Raw genomic sequence first — 27,190 nt, forward strand, 5'->3', positions numbered from 1 at the left:
CAGGCTGGAATATAAAGGCGTGGGTTTTTCTGCGATGTATGGCATTTGTTGCCCTATCACAGGACATCAAAGGTCAAAAATGTGACATGATCTAAAGAGGTCTGGAGGGTGTTGGGCATCCATACACACAGCCTGCAAGCCAAGAGCCATGAAAATGTCTCATCACATCAGCGCCCAGGAGGCAGATGTCTTATACCGTAGGGATATTGTCATTAGTTACAGTGAAAATCGAGAAGCAGCCCCAAAAAGTAACATTTAAAACCTAGACAGGGATGATGCTCTCTCCTCCTTCCTGGGGATGGGGCAAGGCTGAAGGTAAGAAGGGTAAATGTAGCACACAGTGCTGTTTTGGCTTTTATCAAGTCCAACTAGAAAACTAAAGCACATTAAGAAGGAAATGTAAAACAAAAGTATTAATTATTTGCATGGAAGTGCTTGGAAGACAAATACAGCATTTTCTGTTTCCCCAAAGCATTGCAATCCCTGCTTCAGAAATGCTTGAGTAAATCACAAAAGCAAAGGAAAATCCCATCAGCTCATTCACCTCCTCCCAGACGCAGCTACACAAGCCCCAGGAGTTTATCTGCCCAAGCCTTTCATTACCAAGGCATAGGAAAAACCTGTTAACACAATGAAAATTCCCAAAATAAAGTGGAAAATCAACTGAAAAATCCTCTTTTCAAGCATAGCTCCCTGTGGGAATGCTTTCCATAGTGTTCCTATTGTAAAACCTTGCATAATCCAGATCCAAACACTCTGATACAATCAATAGGCAGATACTTTTGGATGTCTAAATGTACACATTTTGCCTGAAAATTTGTAAGTAAACAGAAGGGTGTGAAATTCCTCTTTTCTTGGCTCCAACACCGTCTGCTTCAGCTTCAGGCAGCGTTTGCAAAGTGAGAAACTAGGAATGAAACCCTCTTCCACGTCTGTCTCCATTCCTAGCTGATATCCCCAGCTTAAAATAATCTCAAAATATTCTTAGAAAAATATTACAAGTCAATTTGACACCCATAAAAATATAAACCTTTGCAAATACAAGGTTGGAGACGCTAAACCCAAGCATGGAAATTGTTTCTCTGTTGATCGCTTACCCAGTAACAAGGTACCATCAACCTTGCACATGCTGATGAACAAGATGATATGAATAATGTCTCAAAAAACTCAGTTAAAAAATCAGAAACAAAGCCATATTTTGCAAACTATATTGAGAACCTTCCAGGAAAGATTATTATATTTAATATTTTTAAAATTACATCAAAATAGGTCATTGTTATATGATAAACTAAAGGAGCTAAACCTTGTAAAAGCTCTTTTCTGGATATGTTCGTATACATATGTATCCTAAAATCCATCTTGGGGAGCTTGGGAAACATTTTCTAAGGCTGGAAATGGCAGCAAGGCACGCGGGGAAATCTTCCTCCAGGAGAGATCCACAAAGGATCACTCTATCCAGGAATTAATCCTACCCATGAAGGATTAATTGCTTATTCAGCAAATGCAGGCGGGCATCGCAAGCCAGCCCCATCAGAATCATCCCAGCATAATTTGATGATTAAAATGAACTCGATATGACAAATCCTCTAGATGGAAAAACCTCATTATTAGAGAGTTCCTGAATGAATGAGACCAATGTCTGGTTTGGCGCTGGCACTTACGTGCTCCAGATGACACAGATGCCTTGAGTTCCCAACATCTCTCCAGAAGAGGATGCCGAGGCTGATGATGCCGAGGCTTTAATTTACGAACAAGGATTTTCATGTTTGTTGTCAATTTAAGTAGAAGAGGAATTTATACACGCAGCCGTATAGATATATATGTAAAAATATATTAAAAAAACATTAAAAATCTATATATAAATATATAGATATATTATCTGTTTTTTTAATAATGTGTCCACAGACACAGTATATATAAATACATATCCGCATGCTGTATAGATATACAATCTATAAACAGGTTCATAAGCCACTGTATTTTAATCATGTCTGGCAATGCAGGGGTTCTGATAAACAGCCTTCCCCGCATTTCTTCTGCTGCCCATTTTGCAAACCACTTATAGCATGTTGGCAGCTGGCTTTGAAGTAAAGGTGCTCCTTGAAATGGTTTTCTCCTTCGAGGTGACCATTTCAATGGCCCCTCAGCAAATGACAAGTGAATTTGGCTTTATTTTGAGGCAGATCCTTCGCCTGCTGACTACCTCACATATGCTTTATGTACGCAGCCTGCGATTTTAATTTATTGTAATTTGGACTGCCCATTATTAGAGAAAGTGATTTAAAATAGTAGGTTCAGCCCAGGGTTTTGTGGATGCAACCGTACATGCCACACCAGCTCTGCAGCATCCATTTCGGAACTCAAATCAGCTCCCTACACTTCAGTGGCAACAGCAGGTTTCAGTCATAAATTATATTTTGCTCTCAAAAAGGGGAAAATTGGTTTTGCATGATTCGACTGGCAAAACACAGCTTGCTGCTGTCCTGTTTGCTCCCTTTGTGGGAGCATCCTTCTTCCCAACCTGCTCTTATGATAGCCAGAAGATGCTGCATAATCTGCTGGCAGATAAATTTCTTTAACTTCTTGCTATCTGAATGAAAGAAGAGAATATATATATATATATCTCAACACAGTCCTTGAAAGATGTATCAGGCTTAGGAAATGTGAAGGGGACCTCCACAGTTGTCAAGGTCAACACCAGCCTGGTCCTCCAGGCTGAACATCATCTTCCCCTTCCAGTCCCCACTCCAAAGTTGTGTCAATAAATACACTTGCTCCCAATTCCTGTCATTCATTCATGCTTACAGTAGGCTCACAGTACTTCCTATTACATATATACACATGTATCTAAAATTGTCTTATGCTGGCCCCATAAAATCTTGTTACCATGCCAAACTAACTGTCCAGGTAGGAATTTTGTAATGAGTGGAAAAGCCATGGTCAGGATGGACCATCCAGTTCTGCCTCAATATGACATTTTTTTGGATGGGTTGAAGCATTTTATAGGCTTTTAGAGGTTTCTCACTCGTCTTCCTGCTTAAGAAGAAGGTGGCTTACATTGCCCAATGCTGTCCTATGGAAGTCTCCACCAACATGCAACAGAGATCTTTTATTTTTAAAGAAAAGCTGTTGCTCGCAAGTATTGCTAGTGCTTGTTTGCTGAAATAACCAAAGATTTCACTACATCGTTACCTAATTTACCTCAAAGGTATAGGGAATGTGCAAGAATTTCCCCATGACTGTAGTTCTGGACTATGTACCAGGGGCCACAGCAACAATTACCTCATGGCTAAAGACCGTTCTCGCACAAATTCTATTATAATTTTAAGAAAAATCCTTAGAAAATAATTAAATTTGTAATTTCTTTTAGCAGAAGGGTCCAAATATCTCAGCAATCTGTCTTCAGCCCCCAGCAACCTTTGGAAGCCTATCTCTGGATGCAAAGGAGGACCCCTCCACTTCAGGTACCCATCACCAATAACCCCACTTGATTTTTAGCCATCAAGACATCAAATAAAGCCACAAATATCTCCAATAAATTCACAATTCAAAGTAATATAACTATTTTGCCATCTTGAAACACAATATTAACTACCTAGTCTTTATCTGTAGACTGGCAACTACCACTAAAAAGCAGGTTAATCTTTGGGCCAGCTAAGAAGGAAGGATATTCTGAAGATCCAAGATCTGAGCATGTATTATCAGTTTTCTTTCCACTCCTCCACATGAAGGATGTAACTCCAAGGGGAAGAAAAGTAAATGATTAAACCACAAAAATAATTCACCCAAGAATTAGCACTCACACAGCTGTACAGCTTATTTATTTTTACAGAAAGCAAACTACATAGAGATGACTCTATTTTCCACCAGCAGAGCTTGCAGTGCTCCAGCTTTAGTCGGATGACATGCTCTGGCATTAAGAATTGGAATGAGCCCTTTGCAATCGGATACCTCTGCAACTGCTCCTCTCATCCACATAGCAAATACTGACTTTAACGACTTCATGTACTTGACAGATTTATAGGAGAAAGCTAATTAGGTCACTGGTTATAAGTCGGCCCAAGGAGAATTACAGACTGGTGCAATTGGGAGCCCTGCATAAACCCTGGGCTTGGGGAGCACTGACCTGCTAAGAAACTCCAGCCCAAGCACGGAAATTTCCTTATGGATGACAGCATCTCAGCTTGCTCCTGCAAAGCTGGCAGAGGCTGCTGAAACCCAAGTGCCCTGAAACCCCACCTCACTGAGGTATCATCTCTCTCCAGCTTTCAGAAAGGGTCCTCCCGCCCCAAAGTCTCTTCTAGAAAGTACTTAAGTTTATTGAAAACAATAGCTATATTGGCTTTACAATAGTCTTCTAGCTTGCCTTCTTATGGTGGCTAATGGTAAAATAGACCTGTTCCTAGAAATACAGACAGGTTTTCCCATTAATGTCTTAGAGCATCTATTGAGTAGGGTGCATCAGCATACAAAGACCAGTTAAAAAACTGAAATAAACCTTCTTGACAGGAGAAAAGAAAAAAAAAAAAGGAATTAACAGAGAAGCATCAAACTTTAGAGCAAGCATCCCCCAAATGATCTACTCAGGGCTATATTGCTTATTTTTTACCATTCTCAGATTCGAGGAGACTTCTCTTTCTGACTTTTCAGATCTCTTATAACAGTGTAGAGGCCCAAAATGAAACTATCAAGGTTTCTGGGAAGGGCTAGTTTAATTCTTTGATCTCGGCTGGACTCAGGCTGCAGGGCGCAGCTCATTAAATACTAGCTCTACTGAAACTAATGATAAGGAGGATTTCCCTTGACCGCACCCAAAGAAGAATTTTACCTGAAGGGTGGGCATGCAGACTGGCATTTAGAAAAACACATATTTTGAAGGGCTATAACATATTTACTGTATTATATAGCCAATTATACATCGTGCATCCATGAAACAACATGTACTTTAGCAGTTTTCCTGTTCTGCTTGTTGTTACACAACAAACAATGTTTGGAGAAGCCTTCTCCCATCCTGATTAAGAGACTATGCCATCTTGTTGTATATGTTACCTGCTCAATTATGGCCTGTATTTCTCTTGTCTCTCTTACAGCATATTAATTTGAGGCTGGAAAGCAATAGTCAGTCTTAATAAACCTAATGCAAAGCTTAAAGTTCAACCTTTCCTGATCTGCCATAACTATTGGAGGTCATAACTATCTCAAGTCTGACCTTACGGAACATATGTGAGAGTGACATTTCCCCTCCCTCCCCACAAATTAACATAGGAAAGCAAAAATCATCCAAAAAATTGGGGTGCATTTTCAACAGATGCCAAAAAATAACTTTTATGTGATGTTAAATGACACATCAGCAGGTCCAGACAAAGGCAAGAAAGAAACTTCCCATGTCTGAACCCTCTGAGCATATATCAAGGAGAAAACAGAGCAACGGTTAAGGTCTTCATGATGTTTGAGGATACTTGTATCCCAAAGTGTTTATTTAAAACCAGCAAATCTCTGGCTGGATTTTATTTTACAGGTAGCAGTAAGTCATATGGTAAATTATAAGTTAAATTTTAATAATTTACTGTACACTTCTTAACATAAAAGAATTAAAGGGACAATTTAAGACTTTTATTGGTGCCACAAACTCATGCCAACACTCATTGGCATCAGAGAGTAAATGTTTTCAGACTTACCTGTTCAAGTTTAAAGATGTGTTGGTTAAAGTAGTGCTGCAAGCGCTCGTTGGCGAAGTTAATGCAGAATTGTTCGAAACTATTATTTTCATAGTCTTCAAACCCAAAAATATCAAGTACTCCAATGGATAAAGTCTGCAAGAAAAGTATGAACGTGGATTAGAATAAAATCACATAAAGTAAATGGATTATTTGTACATGGTACATAATCAAAAGCATATGAACAGAATTAAATATACTTAATAGCAGGACTTAATTTTTACTGGAATTGTTGGTATTACACCATCTGGAAGACTTCACCTACACCAGAGACACAACATGTAACTTTAGATCTCTGGACAGATGGCCTTTTTCTAAAAGTCCTTTTAAAGTTGGGGGTTTTTTTTTGATTTATAGACAAATTGCGATCTTCGAAGAAACCTGAAACCAGTTCCAAGTTATTCTATTGGATCTAATACAGTATTTATCTTTTAAGGGGAAAAATGGGGGTACAGTTGGGAAAAAAAAAGGCTTACACTGTGAAGACAGTCTACGGAAACATGTCTACAAGGTGAATACAGGGTGCCTATGCAAACATGATCCAGCTGCAAGCCTTCCAAAGAAACACCTGCACGGCAGGGGTTTGTATGGAAATAATCCATTGCAACAAAGGAAAATAAGTCTGGTGAGAAGTAAAATAGTACTGAATATAAAATATCCACCTTGCATATCAGATGAATCAGATTAGTGTCTCCTATGGAGAAACGTAACCCCAATGGACTGATTTTTGGAATTGTTGAATCTCTCTCACCTTACCGAAGAGGACATAAAGTAACATAAAAATAGTAATGCTGCTGAAAAGGAGGGCTCAAATCCATCCTATGAGTCAGGTTCTTTCATAGTTAAAAGCATAGGCAATAGATCTGTTGAGCAAAAAACCCAAAAGGTCCTTTTCTAACATAAAGACCCAAAAGTCTGCTTTCCCTGCCTTCTGCACCCTTTGAAGACTCAGCTACGGCTTGCCTTGAATAAAGTTGTCTGGGCAGGGAAAGGAACCAAGCCTCATTTCCCACGGATGCTGGCCCAGGGCCCTGTCTTCCGGCATAGCTCCTGCCACCAGAACACAAGAAATGCTTTGCAGGACCAGCCCAACACTCCTCCCAGCCCAGCGTCTCCAACCATGGCAGCAGGACATCCCATCCTGGGTATGTCAGCATAGCTCTTCTGTGGTCTGTTACCCTTCTTTTACCAGCACCCACAGTTTTGGTATGAGGGAGGGGGAGAGGCACCTCCGTACTCCCTTTAGTTCATGGGCAAGAGATGTGTGAAGAGGTAGCCATCCAATTTTTTTTTAACCCATTGACACTATGATCCCTCACAGCCTCTCAGGCTAATTTCTAGATGTTCTCAAGAGAGAAGTGTTTTCTTGTACTAAATCCATACTCCAGAGCATAAATTGAAGGAGTTGGTGAGTTCTAAGATGCCTTTTTTCCACCACTTTGATGACTTTTTAAAAACTCAACTGTATCTCACCCCAGCCTTTTCTCCAAATTGAAGAGCCCTAACCCTGTCTGGCCTCTCTTCTTTCCTCTAACCTGCAAGGATGTGTTGAGATGGTCATCAAGACATGGGTGCACCAAGGTTTTTTATGCTGGCAAAATGAGGCCAACACCACTGTGAATTCACAGCTTGTTTTGCAACCTCCTGGTCCTCTCCTCCTGAACCAACCCCACTCCTCCCATATCAGCCAGGCAAGATGCAGCAGTGGACCCTGGCCACACGTATGTTGGCCCACAGGGAAATGCAACCCATCACTCCCCAGGATCAGACTATCCCTCCTTCCCTTAACAGGAGTAGAAATGTGGATCTCTCTCCTTCATGTATGTACTGGATTTCAGAAAACTTGAGAGCCAAGTTCCTTGAGCCCTCTGCTTCTTGGATGAATTTTGTAAGCGTGGGGGAAGAGGGAGGTAAGGATGTAACAGCAGATAAGCCTCACTGACACAGGGAGCCAGGGTAAAAAACAAGCTGAAGTGGGTGTAATTTCTGTGGCAACTTCCAAACCTGTATGACTGTTCTGTTAAATAAGTAGTTAATAATTAGTTATAAATAAAACTCAGATTGTGTCCATCTAGCAAGCCTGTTGTCAACAGAAAATGAGTGAAGTGTTTGAAGGACATGTGCACAGAGAGCTCCACCAGCAGTTTGTTAGCGAACTGCGCTCTGGGGTAAGCTTCCATATCTAACCAAAGCCACCTGACTTATTCATCGGTTCTGTTCATACATTACAATTAATGAAATAAAAATACTAAGCAAGGTAAAAGCATTAGCACTGCTCAAGTGAGCCAAATCTCAAGCAGGGAGGAGAAACACCTCCACCTCAGAAGAACCTGAGAGCTGTCAGGCACCCTGGTTTTCATTTATTGGTCATATCTGCACTCTGGATTTCATAAGACTACCTTCCTAAGAGCAGCCTAACTCCACTGCCAGAAATATAAACCAGACTATCCACAAGTCTCTCTACACTGCAGTTTGTCTGTTTCCAACAGATCACATAACGTGGGAGGAAAATATTCCTTCTGTGCTCGACTCCTGACCAGGGAACCACCTACGGCTGGAACAGACAGCTGCTGTGGGCAGAGCGGCCATGCAGCTTGTGAGTTGAAGCTTTGTATGATATGGACTTCAGCTACCAGAACAAGTGAAAACACAATAAAAAAAGCATATAAGCACAACGATAAGACTCTAACTCATTTTTCCAAGAGGTCTTTGGCTACTTTATCCTTTGTTCAGGCCTTTGTCCCTATTCCAGAGCCAGACTGTACCTCCTCACCCCCACCCACATGACGACAAGGATGACTACTGAAGGTCCTTGGCCAGCTTCCCAGAAGTTTGCATCACTTGGCAAAATGCCCATGAGAGACAGCTGTTTGTCCAGAATATGGAAATTGGGAAGCCACTGGACCAAGGACTGAGCCTGGCAGAGGGATTCGCTCTCACTCACTGCTTCCCAAGGCTCAAGCATCCTTCACCTGCTTGTCCCAACATATGTGGCCACCCTTTTGTTCACAGATATATTCATTAAACGCCAGTCTAACAGGTTGAAATCTTCTGCTTAATCTTTTTTTAAAATAGATTTCTGTAAGAATTTGTCTTAAACTCTTGGTATAATTAGCAGCTCATAGTTTATCTAATCATACATGGAAAAAGCAATGATAGGAACACAACAAAGTGACTTATTCTCATCCATGACACTGAGGCTGTATTCATATCATCCTTGTGTAAGCAAATCCTGACCCCAACCACACCGCCGCTGTGCAAGGTTCTTCCTACAATACACCAGAGCTCCCCAAAATTACTCTAGATAAAAGTGTCTATTGCACTGCATAAAAACAAGACTTAGAAGATAAAAAGCTCACACTTCCACAATCTTTATGGAATCAGTGACACCAGCTTTCACCAGCTGATGGTCTGTGGACGTAGTTAAGCCCGTGCCATGGGTGAACACTTTAAACAGGGTTTTCAAGCTCTCACAAACACAAGTTAATATGAAAAAACTAAGCACAAAAACTCTCCCCCTTTTTTAAAATGCTGATTAATTTACTGCGTCAAAACTGCTACTAAACCAGATTTTAATATGTGCGTGTAAATACATTTATAAATTAAAATAGAATAGTTATATATAGAAAAAAGGCTATTTCAGTTATAAAGGAATCCTGTTAAAAATATTATATTTTGAAGTTGTCTTTTTATAAATCTTATCTGACATTCAAAATTAAAGAAGTTCAGATAGGTAAAATGCACAGAACTAAAAAAAAAATAAATCTGCATTCAACAAAACCACTGCTGGTATCAAACCATGCATACAAGATAAGGATGGTTAATTCTGCCATGGTTGTTACACAGGGAAAACCAGCATTTTTCTCACATCACTATGTGGATAACTCCCAAACACCTCCAGAATACAAATTAAGATGTGAGGTTTTTTTTAGAGTTTCATGCCAGAGAAATTAGGGTAGAGCTCTATAGTGAATCAGGTCGTTTGCCCTCTGCTGCAGGAGGCAGCATCATAGAGTTCCTGAAAGAAAGAGGTCAAAGCCCATAAGTTGGTAAAACTTTAAAAAATGGGAAATTGGGAATTTATGGGTATTTTTCTGCTTTCTGGCAAAAAAATAAACTCATGACACCTACACAAAAGGGTTATATCAATTTTTCCATTATAAAGCATCACAAATCTACCAGTACAGAGTAATTTTTTATGTCAAGGTGAAAAAAAATTATTTCCATTGAGGTATGTGTAAATGACATTATATTGTTAAATTCCCTGACAAAACCACATAAACTGGCTGGTTTTATAAGTTTGCAGTTTGATATTTAAAGAAAATAATCAAAGGAGTTTTACATTTACAAATCTTATAACTCTTCCGCTTCAAATTCACAATATGAAGAAGTGCCATAAGGAAATCATGCAAAGATGTACTATAATTTAGACCTCAGTTAGCCAAGTATAGCTGATGTGCTAATGTTGTTCCTTTATCAAAACTAACATTTAAAATTAACAAGTACACAGCATGGACATGCCTGCAGCAGACAACTGTATTATTTAGTGTATCAAATCTATAGCAAAATTCCTGTAATTACAAGTGTAATTACACTTAGTCTACAAGGATTTTTAAAATTTGGGTGAACCCCAGGTTAGTAAGTACTTTCTGGTTGAGATGATAAATGTGACCTCATGCTTTTTCTAAAAATGCCAGAGCCCTGACATTTGAACACCAAGCATGAGCTTTAAGGGCTTTTGGCAAATTACAGTCTTGAAGCTACGTGCTGTCCAATTCCCAAACCAGCAATCCTTGGAGCTGAGTTATGTCACCCCAAATGCACATTGGTGAAATCATTCCACCACAGAGGTATATTTTGGCAATCACAAATACGTTTGCTTCAAATTCTGGTGAAAAATATTTTTTATTATTATTTTATTAATTTTTATCTGTTTTCATTTTTAAATTTTTTTTCAATATTCCAAAGCCAATACTGTAAAAAACAAACAAACCCAAAACACACAACCCAACCCAAAACCCCATCACTACTAAATCTAAAAGGACTACTCCAATCTACATCACCACAATACACATGATGACCTATTATACAAAGTGAGAGGCAGTGATTTGCTACAAATTTGGAAGGTAGGACCTAAAAATAAGGAACAAATGCGCATTAAATCCATTGTGTGTTCAGCAATTCTTCCTCTGTTTCAGGTCAGATACCCAAGAATTAACTAGTTGATTAAATTTCAATGACTTTTCTTCATGGCCATGAATTCTTCATTAATTCAACTGTGAATTTTTTTCACAGCCATTAATTTAAATGAATTTTCTTCACAGCCATGAATTTGCATTCACCATCATCACTGCATATGCAGCGCCTCATCTGAAAACAGCAGCAGGGTTATTTAGGAAGAAATTAAGACACTTCACAAGAACCAAATGGGAAAAGCTTAAAAAAACACCTTGGAAGAAATGCCCTTTTGTCCACCACAGTCTACACTAAATCATCATTTTAAGCAATGAGATGGACTTCTAACAATTCTTAACCTAATTTATAGAAGAGGAATTAAATAAGACACTCTCTGAGGTTGAGCAATCTAGTTCTCAAGAGGAGCAAAAGTCTCTGACCCCATTAATAGAGGTCAAATTTCAGACAGTTTGTAGGGGATCATGAGAACATAAAAGCAGCTAAAAGCGACAGAGAGAAGACCAAGGAAAATGGAGTCAGAGTGAAATTGATACACAGCAGCACTCCTATGAGCATAAAACAAGCCCTATCAACTAACTTATTCATAACTTGGTTCAGAAATAATATGCTATGAATCCTGTCAGCAAGCAAGATAAGCCAAATCCCACTGTGTTTTCCCAAAATAATTCACTCTACATTTAACTAAATTTGGATATCAAAGGTCTGATTTACATCTTCCAAATACTTCCTCGACAAACAGTGGAAGAACAACAGCTGGATGGGGTTTTTTTACCCAGCTTTATCTTTTGATCTTCTCCTTACTGCTGAAGAGTAAGGAGATCAATAAACACATCAAATAAACACACAAACACACACTGGGATATAAAAAACTGTCTCCATTCCCATTGCCCCAAGTTCTCCTGGGGTGCGCACATTGTCAGGATCTAGGTCTTCGTCCCACCTAGCACCAAACCACATAGTCCACCAGAAATTAAAAAGGCTTAGCTAACTATAATTACCTCCTTGCCAAATACCATCTGCACCAATGAATATTATATCCACCACTGGTTTGGTTGACCACGAGTTTTGGCCAGCACAGTTGTCCTAGTGAAGGCTATACAAGCTCTCCGTGAGCGTTTTTATAGGACAGCTGTGTATGACCACTGAAATAAAAATTTACGCTCATAAAAAGATATACTTTCATATTCATTTTTCTCATCAACTTAAGATGCAGTTCTTCTCCCACATACACTCTGAATTCAGATGGTTTTGAGTCTTATTTTACCTCTGCATAACATGACTATCATATAAGAAAGCCCTTTGCCAAAAATCCATCATCTGACAACCTTCCAAACCTTCACAACCTGCAGGATTATTTCAATATATATCTTAAAAGTCAGAGGAATATATTGGTGGCAAGTGTGGGCTAGGATTAACCCAGGACATTTGCTGCAGGGTGAGTCGCATATTGCTCACCCACTGCAAATGCAGAAGTCAGCAACCTTTTATGGTGAGGTGCAAGACCGTATTTTTCTTTCATAAATCAGACTCAGTGTGCTTAGGAGATTTTTTGGGAAGCTGGTAAATGCTAGCAAGTAGATGTCATCCAAGTGCTGAGACCTTGCCTTGCAGCGAGGACCCAGGGTCCAGAGATGCCCTTGCTCCCACTCCACCTTCTAGTTCCTCATTGGTGTTGCCCAACCTCAAGACTATATATGGGAGGTTAAAAAGAACCTATATCCTCATCTGGGGTTTCTCCTAGTACAAGTTGAAAAGGATTTCAAGAGGATTGTGAAGTGGTAGGAAAAAACAAATTAATCAGCATCAGCACAGTTCCTCTGGGGCAAAGAACGGTGATAATTGCTGGTTGGTGTCTCAGCAGCAGCCACAGAGCCCAGGATGCCCTCAGCCGCTTGCTGGCAGCGATGTGCCCTTGAGGGCAGAGGAGCAGCTATTCCCAGCCCTGTCCGGTCCAGGCAGGTTCTTATCCTCCCTCTGTGCTGGAAGGACCCAAGTCAGGGGCTAAAAAAAGGGGTGAGGAGGTGACGCTGCAGAACAACTTGAGACAAAATTGTCTAGTCAATGTTTAACAAAGCTGCCCTCTGGAGCTCTGTGCAATGCACATAAACTCTCTTCTTTAACCTCTTTACCCATAAAACAGGCAGGATTCATGCATTTTCATGATTTCTGGGGGACTTGTGAAAATCAGTCAATGTTCATAGAGAACGCTGAAGATAAACCTAATTACACTCTTGTCTCTGGAAATATATATGTCTTAGTATTTTGTGCACTATGTTTTGGTTTCAGAAAACCTGGCCTGCATACAGCCCAGGATCTCCACCAGCAAGACCCACTGGATCTCACTGCCAGTATGAGCCCGCATGTTCCTGCAGCTCTAGGTCCTGGGTGTTTGCCAGCATAGGCTGGTCCAGTCTTGAGCACGGGCAACATTGCTCCCAGCTTCTGGTGCTTGCTGCCTGACCTGGATCTTATTGCTAAACCATGCAATTTTGGGGAAGAAAAAAAAACAACAAACAAAAAAAAGAGGTCAGAAAGCCAGAAATGGGGAATTCATGAGATGATACAGGGAGATGGGCAAGGGGAAGGTGGCTATGCTGCAGAGGAGTCTTGGCATGAATTTAGGCTGTTCTGGCTCTTACCTACTGAGATTCAAGGTTGAGAACCGAAGCTTAATGGCCCATAAATACCTACCGTTGTGCCCTGCTATTACAGACATGCTGACTAAGCAAGCAATAGTGTCCTAGTCTGATTCTGTATTTAAATATTACAGAACAGATAGTATATTTCAAAAATCATTGGATCATGAAAAAAAAATAATTAGTATTTGAAGCACATTTCCTTGTCAAAACGAATCCACCTTTTCTGCTTAACCAAATACACAAACTCTGGGGTTTTTTTCTTGACAGGTCAGACAAAACTTTTGATGACTTGAGAAAAAACATCAGGAAAAAACACAACATTTTTTGTAAAATATTAAACATATTCCTATGCTTCCTAGAGGAAGCATGTGCAGTCAGACAAGACACTGGATGTTCCCCACTTTAACAAGTTTTCTTGTCAGAAAAGCATATAACCAAATTTTTATGCATGTATTTATTTCCAGTCTATAATTACGTTCTGCAAGTATGGAGTTAAAATAAAGGGCCAGCTACACTGCTAACCTCTGCAACTTCAGTCCTACAGCATAATTCAAATGTAACGTTAGCGCTTAGCAAAAACAATCCTCTTTTCGGCAGCTGTGGCTTCAGCCTGGATGTACAAGCTTCCCACAAAAACACACGCTGCTGGCCCATGCCCAAGATTTCCAAGCCAAGGGTAGCTGGCAAGCTGCAAGCGTGTGCATGGATGCATCTGTACACTCAGGCTTTTTGGGGTCAGCATCTCCCTGTCCCAATGAGTGCGGATGAATACACGAGATGTTTTGGAGAGGATGTCCTGGGTCATGGCATCCAGCCCCCTGCTATCGCAGGAAATGTTGTGTCATCCCTTTCATCAGTTCTTTGGGAAAGTGGTTCATCACCACACTCGCTTCGCTCTTCCCATCATGTCCTTTTTTTCTCCTAATCTCACTTTTCTGCTTATTATAGATCTGCTATCTCAATACCTACCAACACCACAGCTTGCTCACATTTTCTAATTATTTCTATGGAGCAATTTCATCAAAACATCTCACATTAGCAAGATTTCCCTTTCTACCCACCCCCCACCCCTCCCCCCCATATTCATATACAGTCCTATAGTTTTACACACAAGGAGGAAAATTATTTGGCAATGCTCTGGGAGGGGGTGCAGAAACAGGCTTTTGTGGCTACAACAAAACCTCTTCCCCAGCCACTTTGATGATATATCATTTGAGGCGCTTCACCCTTCCTGGCTCAGCAAATACCACTTAAAATAACAATGTCTAAAATATTAACTGAGGAGAAGTTAACTTCATGCTAAGCAATGTGCTTTTAGGAGCTTGGGTAATATTTTACCTAGTAGTTACCTATTTTAAAAACACAAGAGTGTAGCCAAAAAGAGCTGGTGAGACAGTACCTTGGTGCTTTCCTCCATGTCCTTTGAGTTGAGGAGTGCATGGTTAATTCTGAACACTATCCAGTCGAACAGGGCACTGTACAACGATTTAGCCATGGAGTTTCGCACGGTCACAGCCTGAAAGAGAAGAAAATAGGTGACTGGAAACAATTCCTGCTCTGCAGTAAAATAGGTTTTGCTTCTCAAGCTCTCAAGTCCAACGTTCATATTCCTCCCTTGCCAGGGTTTTTGTCTACTATTTTAATTTACACCATGCATGCCAATGGTCCTAATGCCACTGGGAGTTGATTGCAGTCCTAGGGCTGTGAGATGTGCCACCTGAATTTGGCTTGGTTTCCTTTGATGCATTCAAGCAGATAATGCGCACGATCACACCATAAATCTCATCACTAGCAACAAAAGGAGAAAATAAAATAAAATAAAAAAGTATATTTAACTTCACCAAGATCCCTGAAGAGTTTATTTGAGAAGGAGGAATATTGCACAGCAACAATAGCAAATGATGTGAAAGCACGTGCTGGGGCAGGTAACAGCTGGTACCAGCAGAAGGGTTACAAAATGGCAGATGACTAAAACCCCTACAGACAACCTCTGAGGGTTACCGAAATCTTGAGGTTTTGCAGGTACTGCCAAGGGGAGCTATAGATCACAGTAGGCAGATTTGCTGCTCCTCCAACAGCTCCCCTAGGAAGGGGAACAATACCTCTGAAGTGCCATCCCCAACATGATGCTCCCAGCCATGATGCAAAGAGATTTTGCTTGATTGACAGTGATGAAAAGCAAGACCAGAGGAGGGTACCTGAGCTGGACTTTCCCAAACACAAGTGCATTGGGACAGGCACCTATATACGTAACCGTAAAGCAGTAATTCATATCTTAGGGCTATCTTTGTTCTTGCTGCTTGTGATTCTTCCTTGGTTTAAATTATTCCCTTGAGTTCTATAGCAGTGCTCTGGTACATACTAATCACCTAAAATCTTATGATGCTGCCGTGACTTACATTTTGGTTCATTTTAGCCACTGTAGAAGAATAAACAAGGAAACAGAAGGTTCACCGATAACTATTTCAATAAAAACTTAAAATGTAACAAATCAGTGTCTTGTCACACATTGCCTTGAAATCCTCTCTTCACGGTACCTCATCTGAGCGGCCTTATTTCACTGACCCCAAGCAAAAGAATAAAGCCCACATAGCTCCATTTATCGTCTATTAGCTTGCTCCCACCTCTTTTTCCTCAAATTTTTTATGATAGCATCTTTTAGTGTGAACACAAGCTGCTCTGCCAATGTTTTGCTCTTAACATTCAATTAATCCAGTACGCAGTCTCTCTTTCTCTCCCTCTGGAGTTGGAACATAAGAAGGCAGTAACATGGTCCATGACTTCGGATGCTCACTAGCTCACAGTGTACCTAAGCCCCCGCACACTGTTAACCATTGCTTGGTGGCAATAAATACTGTCAGATAAGCCATGTTGCAAGGATAATTACAAAATATTGCATCAGTTAACAAGGAACTATTTGCTTGCCCAAAAAAGCATTGCTACAAACTGAAAACAAGCATATGATGAAAATATATAGCAACAGGACCAAAAGGATTTGTTGCAGCAGAGACCAAAATAGCACTTTTAAAGACCAAGTGTGAGCTGTTGAAATGTCTGAGCTGTCCAACAACTGTTGGAAAGCAGCTGGCATTTAGAAATACAAACAGGTCTAGTTTCCAGTAACTGCTTTTAATTCCCTTTACTGAAAAAAAAAGGGTTTGGGGAGGGTTTTTTTTCTTCTGTTTTTATTGAAAGCAATGCTGGTTGTTTAGGGTTTTTTTTTTTTTCTGTTATTTCTATTTTTTACATTTTCCCAAAATGTGGGTGAACATTTCAGTGATTAATAGAAAATTTCAAGACCAATTCTCTAACCCCATGCTCTATGTCAGCTTATTTGATTGGATAAAGCTGGAGAACAATCAGTGCCACTCTCACATCAGAAAAATCAATCTCTGGGGAAAGATGAAGGCCAATACCCAGGAATGTTTCTCGCTGCTGTAATGCTTTGTCCTAGCATAAACCAGCCCAAATAACTGCTCCAACGCAAAGGCACGCAATTAAAAATGAAAATAATTTCTATTTAAAGCCTACGAAGAACAGCATTGTTTCCTCTATACAGATATATATGGGTTTATATTACAATACTTTTCTTTCCCCCTTTTATTAGAGACTATAGGGGATCTGCAGGACTTCACCGCTGATTTTTTTCAAAAAATCAATGAGGCTATCATTAAACCTGCACCACCGCAGCACTGCCCAGTTTCCTCCAGGCATGTGCAGGATGGGCTATAAGCCATTGTTCTCTTCTTCCCAAGATAGGCTCGGCTACACGGTAAGCTGGGAAGCCCATGAAGAGCTGCTCTTCTTGCTATGCTTGGGACCAAAAAAATGATCAACGGCCCAGATCTCAACTTCTTAAATAGCTATTTTTAGAAGCAATGGCTGTATTGTAAAAGCTGGTAGAAAACTCCTCGCAAAGCAACATATAGAGAATATGGGGTGGTGTGAGGGGTGGAACACACATACACATGGATGTCATTTGCAAATTTGTTGGCTCCTTTTAAGCCAATTTCTTCTCTCCATTGTACTGACAAATCCAGATAATTCCTCTACAGACATGCTGTCGTAGTGCACTTGCAGCAGCGTAAACAGCACTTCGCCCTGCACACACCCCCAGACGATGAAATGCAGAGGGGCCAAAAACGGGATGCTCGCTTTGCCTCATGGTATGGCAGTCTCCCCCGGCAGGATTTCCACTGCACACACAGCAAAGAAATCTGGTTTCAGACACCCAAGTTGCTCCAGTGCTGCTATGTGCTATGGGGTCTCACCAAATGGGCTCTCCAAGCTCATCTCCCCGCGCCATGACAGACCTGCTCATGGGGAGCAACGTCCACCAGCACTGGGAATGAAGCCTATGGAACCCAACATCCGTGGTACCCAAAGCGGCAGCAGCTTTCTAAAATGAGATATATCCATTGGCTTGAAAAGCTGAAGATCACACTTGGCCTTCGTGCAACATCCAGTTATGAAATACCAGGAGAGATGACTCAAGTTTTGGGTATTTTTTTTCCATTTCAATGAAGTATTTATTCTTTGGGATAGATCCTGGATGACATTATATTACAGATAAAGCCCCTTGCTATCCTAAATAGATCCCAAACTACCTAATCTGAGGACCATCAGGGAATATTATTCTTTTCAAATTAAGGAGCTGCTGCAATTTCCAAAATATGTTGTCACATTTCCCCCCTAAATGGTTGGAATAGCACACTTCGAAAAGAGGTTTTCCACTTTTATTTTTAATTTCATCCTTTCATCTTGCATTGCCATATGTCACCATGCAGATGTTTTAAAATATCACCAGTCCATAAAAACCTTGCATTAAAAAAAATAAAGAAAACCTGTACAGCAGTTTGTCCCTTTCAGTATGTCTTGCTCTTATTTTCTCTGTTCTACAGGGTAAAGATGCTGAGAAATAACTGGGTAAAGGCTGCTCAGCCCGCCCAACTGTCCCTGCTGTTCACATCACAACCTGGTGTGCAATATTCAGGATGATATTCTTGTAATTACAGGTTTGTTATTCAAGAACGAATTGTACTATGTGCTTACATTCACTCCTATGCAGCAAAACGTTTAAAGTAAGCATTTAAACATTCATTCCTGTTATTTATTGGGATATTTACTAATTCTTGTATTTATTATCCTACATATATTAAATGTAAATATTCTCTAAAATATATAGCACATAATTACACACAGCTTGTCTTCAGGTAGTCGTCTACAGCTTCTCATCTCTTCAGCAAATCTTACATGACATTTAGGCAGATCTGGAACACCATGGCACTCATCAAAACCATCACAAAGCAAAATAAAAATAGCTCCTGCAACATCAAAACAAATCTCTCAGGGATCAAAGCGCAACATCTTGTATATGTGCAAAAATATTGCTGATTTAAAAACAAAACAGATCAAATGCATTTTAAATCAGCAATTGAGGAAATAAGCTGAAGACAAGGTTTTAATCAATAGGTTTCCTGCTCATCAGGCTAGCAAGGATATATATTTTATTTATTATATGCTAGAAATGCCACTTCTTGGAGTTGGCCAACTTTTGCTAAGATCCTGATATAAGATATTTGGGGTTCTTAAGATTGCATTGCCAAATTACTTGGCCTGCAAGTTTTCATGATGGGCATCAGGTTCAGGCTACCTTAAAAATAGGTACATTTTTTGAAACATCGGCTGCTAAAAGGAACAAGGGTAAAACAGGATCAAGAATTCTCTCTTTGAAGTGTTTTGGAGCAAGGACTTACAGTTTTGGCAGCAACAGCCTGTGTTTTAAAGACAGCAAAAGATATAATCTAAGAAAACCAAACTTGCTCAAATTAAAAGCCTCTGTAAAGCACATTTGTACCAGTTGACTAGATTCTTAATTCTTTAAGATTACACGCTCTCTAAACACATACAAGCACATCTTCCATCTGCTGCCATCCCTACACCATCACCACCACTCCCCACCCCAGGGTCAGGAGGGTCAGGATTTCTTACTCCTGATATTCTGCACTCAGCTGAGATGTGAAACTCTGAGTAAAAGTCTTTTTCTGCTGGCATTATTCAAAATACTTGCTGGTACCCAGATAATCTGGCGAAAGGAAAAAGGTTAGAACCAGCCCACCCCAAACTTCTAAATGGAAACAGCAGGGAATCAAGTAAAAAAAAAAAAAACCAACCCAACAAACCACCCACAAAAAATCCACGTCAACACTCTAATTAACATTTTCTTCCCTTCCCATAAGAAATAGTTCTGCTGGCTGCAAACAAATTCCAAACCCCAATATTTTTAGAAATTATTATTATCTACGAAGCACTAATTTTACAGGATTCTTTGCTACAACAATACTGTCTTTGCATTACACAGTCCCACTCTACTTTCTCCCACAGAAGCAATGACTCACCAAGAGCAAAAAAAAAAACCAGAAGAAAAGCTGTATGTGATGGTGTAAACAGGTGGTATTTTAATAGAGGGCTTTTTTTCACTGCTTCTGTTGGCTGCTTTTAAAGCCTGTGCAGGGGGCTGGATGGACAGAGCCTGTATAACTCTTAGGAAAAAAAAAAATAAATCCTATTTTTAATAAATGCCAGAACGATGGCTTCTCTCACCTTGCTGCATATTCTGAAACCACAACAGCTCATACATAGATAACCAAGATTAAAGCATCCTTTTCACTTTTTAACACCCTGGTTAAACCAGCCACTTTTTTATTCACCCTGCCACAACTTGGGTGGTTTGTTTTATTCTGTTTTGTTTTTTTAAATAAATAAATCTAAGGGAGCACTTTCATGCTACAGGCTGCCAGTTGAATTTTATGGCTTTAAATACTGAAAAAAATGGACTGCCACAAATATAGTGCTTCACAAGCAGATGGGCCCCGTTGCTGTAAAGCTCGGGTACCGGATGTACCGACTCTGAAAAACTCATTAGAAAAAACCCTTCTTACTTCCAATTTCTTTTCAAACCTCAGGTCTTTCCCCTGCATGTCTCCCTGGACCTTCCTGGAGATGGAGGGCTGCCAGAAATAGTAAAACTCAGCCTTGTATTTGTGCAAAGTCTGCACTGCCATTGTAACGTCAGAAATCATCTATACTCTGGACTCTGGTACAGAGCCAAAAACCAGGAGAAATCTCCAGCTCTTTCACCCCAACATGGTATTAAGTAAGGAACAGGCTGTTGTTGTAGGGGCAACATCAGCATTTAAGATATACATATCAACCAGCATGTAATCTAATGAGAACCTTTTATCCCAGAAAAACATCTTGATTTGAGCACAGGCTGCCATCACGGTGGTCCGTCACAACCGAACTCAGTCCACTTTTTATTTATATGGCTGGATGGGTTTGGTGCTCAGTGAAGGCTTAATTTAAGGCACCCTTACCAAACACAGCTCTTGATTTCATCATCTTGTCACAGCCCAGTAGAGACACCAAGCTCTGCCCTGCTTTTGGACCTTGGTTCCTTGTAAAACCATCCTATGACTTTGCAAGGTGAAGAGATGCCCATGTACCACCAGACACAGCCCTTGGTATTCATTCTGCTGACTCCAGCTTCTCCCCCTCCAGTGCTCCCGCAGTCCCTGAAGGCCACAGTGGTGACTTGCCCTCCTGGCAAATGCCCAGTTAAGCTTTTACAGATATGTTCACATGATCTCCTGGGATAAGAAGTTCCCCAGCATGCAGACTGCTATCCTTATTAGATTCCGTGTTTATATTGTTGAATAACCTAACATATGAGCAAGAGTGAGTAATAGTTCAATTCTAACAATAAAAACTCAAATATTTTTCAGACTAAGGGGAATAAATAAAGCCTGGTGAATGGAGGATGGGTGGAAACAAATGCAGAAGGGCTTTGAAAGGCAAAGAGCACCAGTTTATCATGCATAATTGCAGCAATGTCCTATGTAGCAGAAGGCAAACAGATCCTGCTGAAGAAAAAGCCATCAAGAGGCTGCTGGAAGGTATGCGGTTTTAATCAAACACTTTCACAGCCAAGACAAGCATTTTCTGGAGTGCAGACCTCACTATCTCCAATAAGATCCAGAGTGATATTGAAATCCTATCCCCAATTACTCCGTTCAAACCAAACCAACCATAGACCGTATCTGGAACAGCAACCACCCTCTGACATTCAACTTTAAACATTTTTTTACCCAAACAAAAACATAGCATAATGGACTCTTGTAACTAGCATAAATACTTCTACTAACATTTTGTTTAAAAAAAGACTGCGTAAAATAAATAACCATTTCTCTGCAGTGCATCACTCAACACAGACACTCAGAAAATTAGAATACGGCAGAAGCAGAGCAAAGCAAAGGTCATCCATTTTGTTCTCACTTAGGAAGAGCATTATATTGACGCACTGATCAATTCTGGGTAAGAAATTATTCCCAAGGGGTATTGAAGAGCCAGCTACAGACCTCTAAAAACTTAAAACATCTTAGCTCGTTGAGAGATCTGCCCATCTTCCCTCACCACTAATGCAGAAGAAAAGATAGACTAATCCTGGACAAACAAAACAGAAAGGCCGGATGATGGATTTTTGGGTACTAGCAGGTCATATGACCAGTTCATAAAAAAAAATTAATATTACATTTTAACAGCCACTGAGTTTGTTCAGGAGGGATGCTGAGCATCACCCCATCACTATCACCAGTGTAGGAAGCACCACGTGCTCCTGTACAGAGAAGTGAGGCAGAAAAATCTGAAGATCATTTTACACTGAGAAAAATGCCCTTTAATGCACAGATATTGGAGAACAGCAATCTAATTTGGATCACTGTTGTGAAAAATGCAGCTTATGAAGGGTGCGTGTGCCCAGAGATGGGTTTTAGGACTTCAGTTCCTAAGTACAGACTCAGTTAATGAGAAGTGGACTTAAGAACTAGAACTGGAGAGTAAGCGTAAGCACCAAACCGAATTAAAGCCCTAATGAGGATAAAAACCCCATAGAGTTTAACTGGGAGAGCATGCAACCCTTATCCTATTTCTTCAGCATTACACAAATCCGTGAAACATCCATAAAGACACACTGAACAATTCATTTGGTCAACACGATGTTACTACACCTTCAACAATTTTCAGTCAACATAATGATGTTAAATCCCAGTTTTCCACCAGGGGACAATGTAAATGTGGGAGCAAGGTCAGTGCACCCACTCCAGATTTTCCAAAAGCTATGAGTACTTGAAAACGGGACATTTAAACACCATTTCTCAGGCACAACTCTGGAAAATTCATTGGGTCTAGAAAAGACGACTTGTTAGAAGATTACAATGACTTGTTGCCTTGTTCTTTGCCTAGAAGACTTGTTGCTTTGTTGGTCATGGTGCTTGCTTTCTCCAGTTTTTCAGCATTTCCCCTAAAGAGCATATGTGTGTGTGCATATCTCATGATGGACATTATCAATGTTATTTGCTCGCCCTGGATAAACCTGTTGCCAGCACCTGCGTCCCCTACAGATAGAAAACTCCCACCCATCCCAAAAAAAATCTGGCTTCACAAGCAACCTTGTGAACTTCCCAATAAGAACTTGCAATAGTCTCAAAAAATTTATTTGTTAAAATATAAATGATCTTGATACAGTTGTAGAAACTACCTCTGGATTTTTCATCTCCTAGTGACCCAACAGCTCTTCCATAACATGTACACAAACACATGTGTGAGGTTGCTTACCAACATCTAGGAAGAAAACAAGCAATGCATGCTCTCCTTTCAGACCAATATCATCAAATACTTAGAAAAAGCAATTAGAATGATTCCAGGATGGCAAGAAATGTTTCCTTCTGAGTGTGAAGTTTGCAAGAGATTATGTAAAACACAAAGATAGGAGTTAAGTTCTTTAAATGAAGCCAGGCACCACAAAACACTTCACATTTTCTGCTTATGTATAATACTATGAAACAGAGATTCTTCTTCTCTTCAGGAAATAAGATATGAACACAGGAAGAAAGGAAATACCCCATTTTCCCCTAGAGCCTTTGATAGACTTCCTAAAATTTCTATACAAGGATGAAAGGTGTTTCCAATGAAATATTCGGGGGCGGGGGGGGGGAAGAGGCACTAGGATTCTTCCTATTCAGGAAATCCCTCAAAAAAATCCCATCTATACACCATTTTTCAGCGGCTTTACAGGAGCTTTGGTTTTTTGTTTTTCTTTTAATAGGCGGAATACATTTTTCAGTGCATAACCCAATGAATGAATTTGCTTTTTTGCTCACAGGGATTTGGCACAAAGTCCTGGGAACCTGCTGATACCCTACAAAAAAAAATATGTAGTGAGCTATTCTAACGCACAGGATTTGATTTTTGTTATCATTTGATGTCTGTTTTAACATCCTTACCAGCCATTCCCATTGTTCCCCCATTTATTCTCTAAGGTGAAATTCAGCTTTATAATTATGTTTGTACTTACTGTAATACAAATGCCTTCTTCCAAGATGACTCAGAGGAAAAAACACATTTTAATACCTACTGAATTTTGCCCATGGTATTTACCTAATAGTTTCTGATGATGCCTCCCTCTTTGAATCACTTCTGTGGGTTTGAGTGATACACATAGTTTTCTAACTGGGGGGACGGGGCGGGGCGAAGTAATGAAAAAAGCATGTTTGTTTTCTTATTTGACTGAAAGTATCTATTCAACAATAGTTACACTGTATGCATAAGTAAAATATTAAATCACTTTCTGTTCTAAAAAAATCCACATTTACCTCTATTTTTTTTTTAAATACATATTAGCAATGCTTAGTCAGTGTGAAGAGCTATAATCTGCTAGGGATATGACTTATCTCAGATTAGAACAAGGAAAACCAAGAGCAATTCAAGCTCCCCTAACACACTTGCTTTGTATCTCATAAAGGGGTCTAATGAACAGGAATAGAAACCAATCCTTCATTCTCAATAAGTCTTGGATATGCAGTCAATTGAAAACAGCGCACATAGGTATCTAGGTGATGATGATCTCTGCAGCAATCATGAATGACATGATTAAATAAAACAGACTCAAAAAACAATTTTATCTGAATAGGGCTTAGGGGTGCCAGCTACTAATAAGAGCGTTAGTGTCAGAGTAGCAAGCTACTGCATGTACTAAAATGATATTAAAATCCACTTTTTCTCTCTGACACTGTTGCTTCTCCATGAACACTGGGGAAAAAATCATATGTAAGGTGCCTTCAGCTTGGGTTTGTGCTTGTACGGACAGGAGAACAACTGCCAAGGGATGGCTTGTTGGGTCTGTCATACCTGTTCTGAGATGGAGTAACATCTAAGGAAGGGAGAGACGTAGCTGTGAAGCAGAACCAAATTAGCGAATGAGCAGAAAACAAGGAGGATGGTGATGAAGTATAGTAGCACTGCATACAAAACCTACCAGTGCATCGCATCCTCTTTGTGGCTCACCACCAAAGTTGATGATGTTTCTGGACTTGAAAAATAGATGCAAAACCAAGTCACTGGAATTGGGCAAGGTCCTAACACAGGTTTTTGTCCAAATGCAGGTTTTAGTATCTTACTCTTATCTCACATCAGGTTCAGCCAATTCAGTGGGTCCGAAGTCACATGGTTATGTGCACAGAGAATTATGGTTTCCTGCTGTTCTGCTTGCTTTCTATTTATTACCGAATACATCGTGCGTCTGGTTTACATTCACAGCTGTCTCCTGTGGCAGGAGACAGATTACACAGCTTTTGTGGTTCCCCTTTGGGTCACAGGACATAGGCTAAGACAGGCAGGATTTTAAAAAAACAAAAACAAAAACTAAAAACCAGAGGCTTAACACCCAGAGGAAAGTACTCTTGCAGGATATCAGACTCTAGCTTAATTCCTATCTTGGCATCAGGAGTATTATATCATACTCAGGCTGGATAAGTATGATGTAATTTTCCGTACTCGTATTTTATCTTAGCATCATATTAAAATCCTGTCATTCTCATGTTTGCTTTTCCCAAGAGAACTTGAATCATTAATGCATCACGCTAACTCTAGCCTGTAAAAGGTTTTTTTATTATTTTTATGTTTGATTAAGGAGGAGGAAAAATATCTTTAAAAGCATCATTGGAAGAAGAAGAGTGACAAATGCAAGAGGAGTCTAATTACAAAAAGGAAAAAAGTTCATTTAAAAATGCTATAAACTTCCCTGCAAAGGCTCATTTTTATGTTTTATTTCTATGAATGTACCTGCAAAAAACATACCCCAAAAACCCCACACTAAGCCCTGCACTACCACAACTGCTGGTTCCTGCCTTCCCAGCTGGCTGCCACATCCAGCAGAAACCTTCCACTATCACCCTGGAGCAGGGAGGCAGTGGTGTGTCCTGCCAATGGATTTTATCCAAGAGATGCAAGTGTCAATGAAGTTTTCCAGAACTTGTGGGTGGATTTTACAATGAGAAAAAATAGACTGGAATGTCATTACAATACAAAACCAAATCATTCCCCAATTAACACTGAAATAAGAAGGTATTGAGGAATTTTTCTGCTAAACCAGCTATAAAGTTTTCCAATTCAGAGAGATATTTTTGGTACTAGTTTCTGACTTTACACTTTTTTTTTTTTTTAATTCTTCTTGTGCTCTTCCTTCTCTTCTATCAGTTTCCCAGTACCTTCTATGATCGCCTTCCTTGGACCAATATCCCAGTACATTCACAATCACCTTCCCTGGACAAAGGTCCGTCTCCAACCTGTCGGTCTCTACTACTCAGAGGTATTTTTAGGGGCCTCCCAAACCATGCTGACACTTGTCCGAAAAAATCCCAACCACACCATTTGTCCAGTGAGACAATCTTCCTGCATTGATATATCATCAGGTTGACAAGAAAGTCCTTCAGAGTTACCAGCTTACCTGCTACTTCAGAAAATAAGACCCAACCTTTGTCATTAATAACAAAAAAAATTACTATGAAAAACATTTTCAACATCATTGCACTCATTTCGTTATGGGTTAACATGTTCATCCTTACACCACTCCCTCTCTCACATACATTCCCACTGAAATGGCTCATGCCATTCCTGTGCTGACACAACTCCTGAGGAATAATAACATGAGAAATGTCAGCACGCTCCTGCAACCTTCCCCCTCCTTACTCATCCTCCCATCATTAGACGGACATTAATAGGGAAAATGAAGTGGAAAACCAGAAACGAGAACATCTTCTGTGGGTGTTAAGGACCACTCAGCTGGTGGTAGGCAGGACTTATAAAAGGACAGATGGGAGACCCATCGTTCCCATCACATACTAGAGATTGCCTGCTATTTATTTTTAGAGATATTTTGCAAGTCCCTGTCAATAACATTGCCATATCGTAGCTGAATAGGCTGTGGTCACACTTCTCAGAAAAAAGCACCCAGGTTACAGTCAAAACGAAATAAACCCAACAAAAATCTTGTTAGTGATTTTCTCAAAGTCTCATCTGTGTAGCGATGCAGCTACAAGCATCATCCTCCTAAAAGGATTTCAGTCAAAGCCTTCAGCCTTCTGATTTGGACAGTGTAATTAGAAAATACACTTTCTAACAAATCACAAGGAACAAGTAAAACCCCCTCTTCCTGAAATAAAACTTTTCCAGAAAATGACTCTGTGGTTATTGCTTCTCCCTGTGGAGGAGAGGATGGCATGGAGCACCCCTACTGAAAGGTGC

At 40.1% G+C, this 27,190-nt stretch overlaps 1 protein-coding gene across 9 annotated transcripts in view; it reads right to left on the reverse strand.

Annotated features, from left to right (window-relative positions):
* MYO9A (myosin IXA) overlaps positions 1 to 27,190 on the reverse strand; it is a 183,346-nt gene that overhangs the window by 57,508 nt on the left and 98,648 nt on the right. For all 9 annotated transcript variants that reach the window (XR_012661610.1, XM_075099767.1, XM_075099768.1 and 6 more), the window contains 2 exons: positions 14,952 to 15,068; positions 5,679 to 5,813 (listed from right to left, as the gene is read on the reverse strand). Coding sequence is in view for 8 of the 9 variants with exons in the window: in XM_075099767.1 (XP_074955868.1) it covers positions 5,679 to 5,813; positions 14,952 to 15,068 (252 nt within the window). In the remaining variant the exon portion in view is untranslated. The remainder of the gene's footprint in view (positions 1 to 5,678; positions 5,814 to 14,951; positions 15,069 to 27,190) is intronic.

The sequence above is a fragment of the Phalacrocorax aristotelis genome, chromosome 7, assembly GCF_949628215.1.
Source record: "Phalacrocorax aristotelis chromosome 7, bGulAri2.1, whole genome shotgun sequence".
In the NCBI taxonomy this organism is placed as follows: domain Eukaryota; kingdom Metazoa; phylum Chordata; class Aves; order Suliformes; family Phalacrocoracidae; genus Phalacrocorax; species Phalacrocorax aristotelis.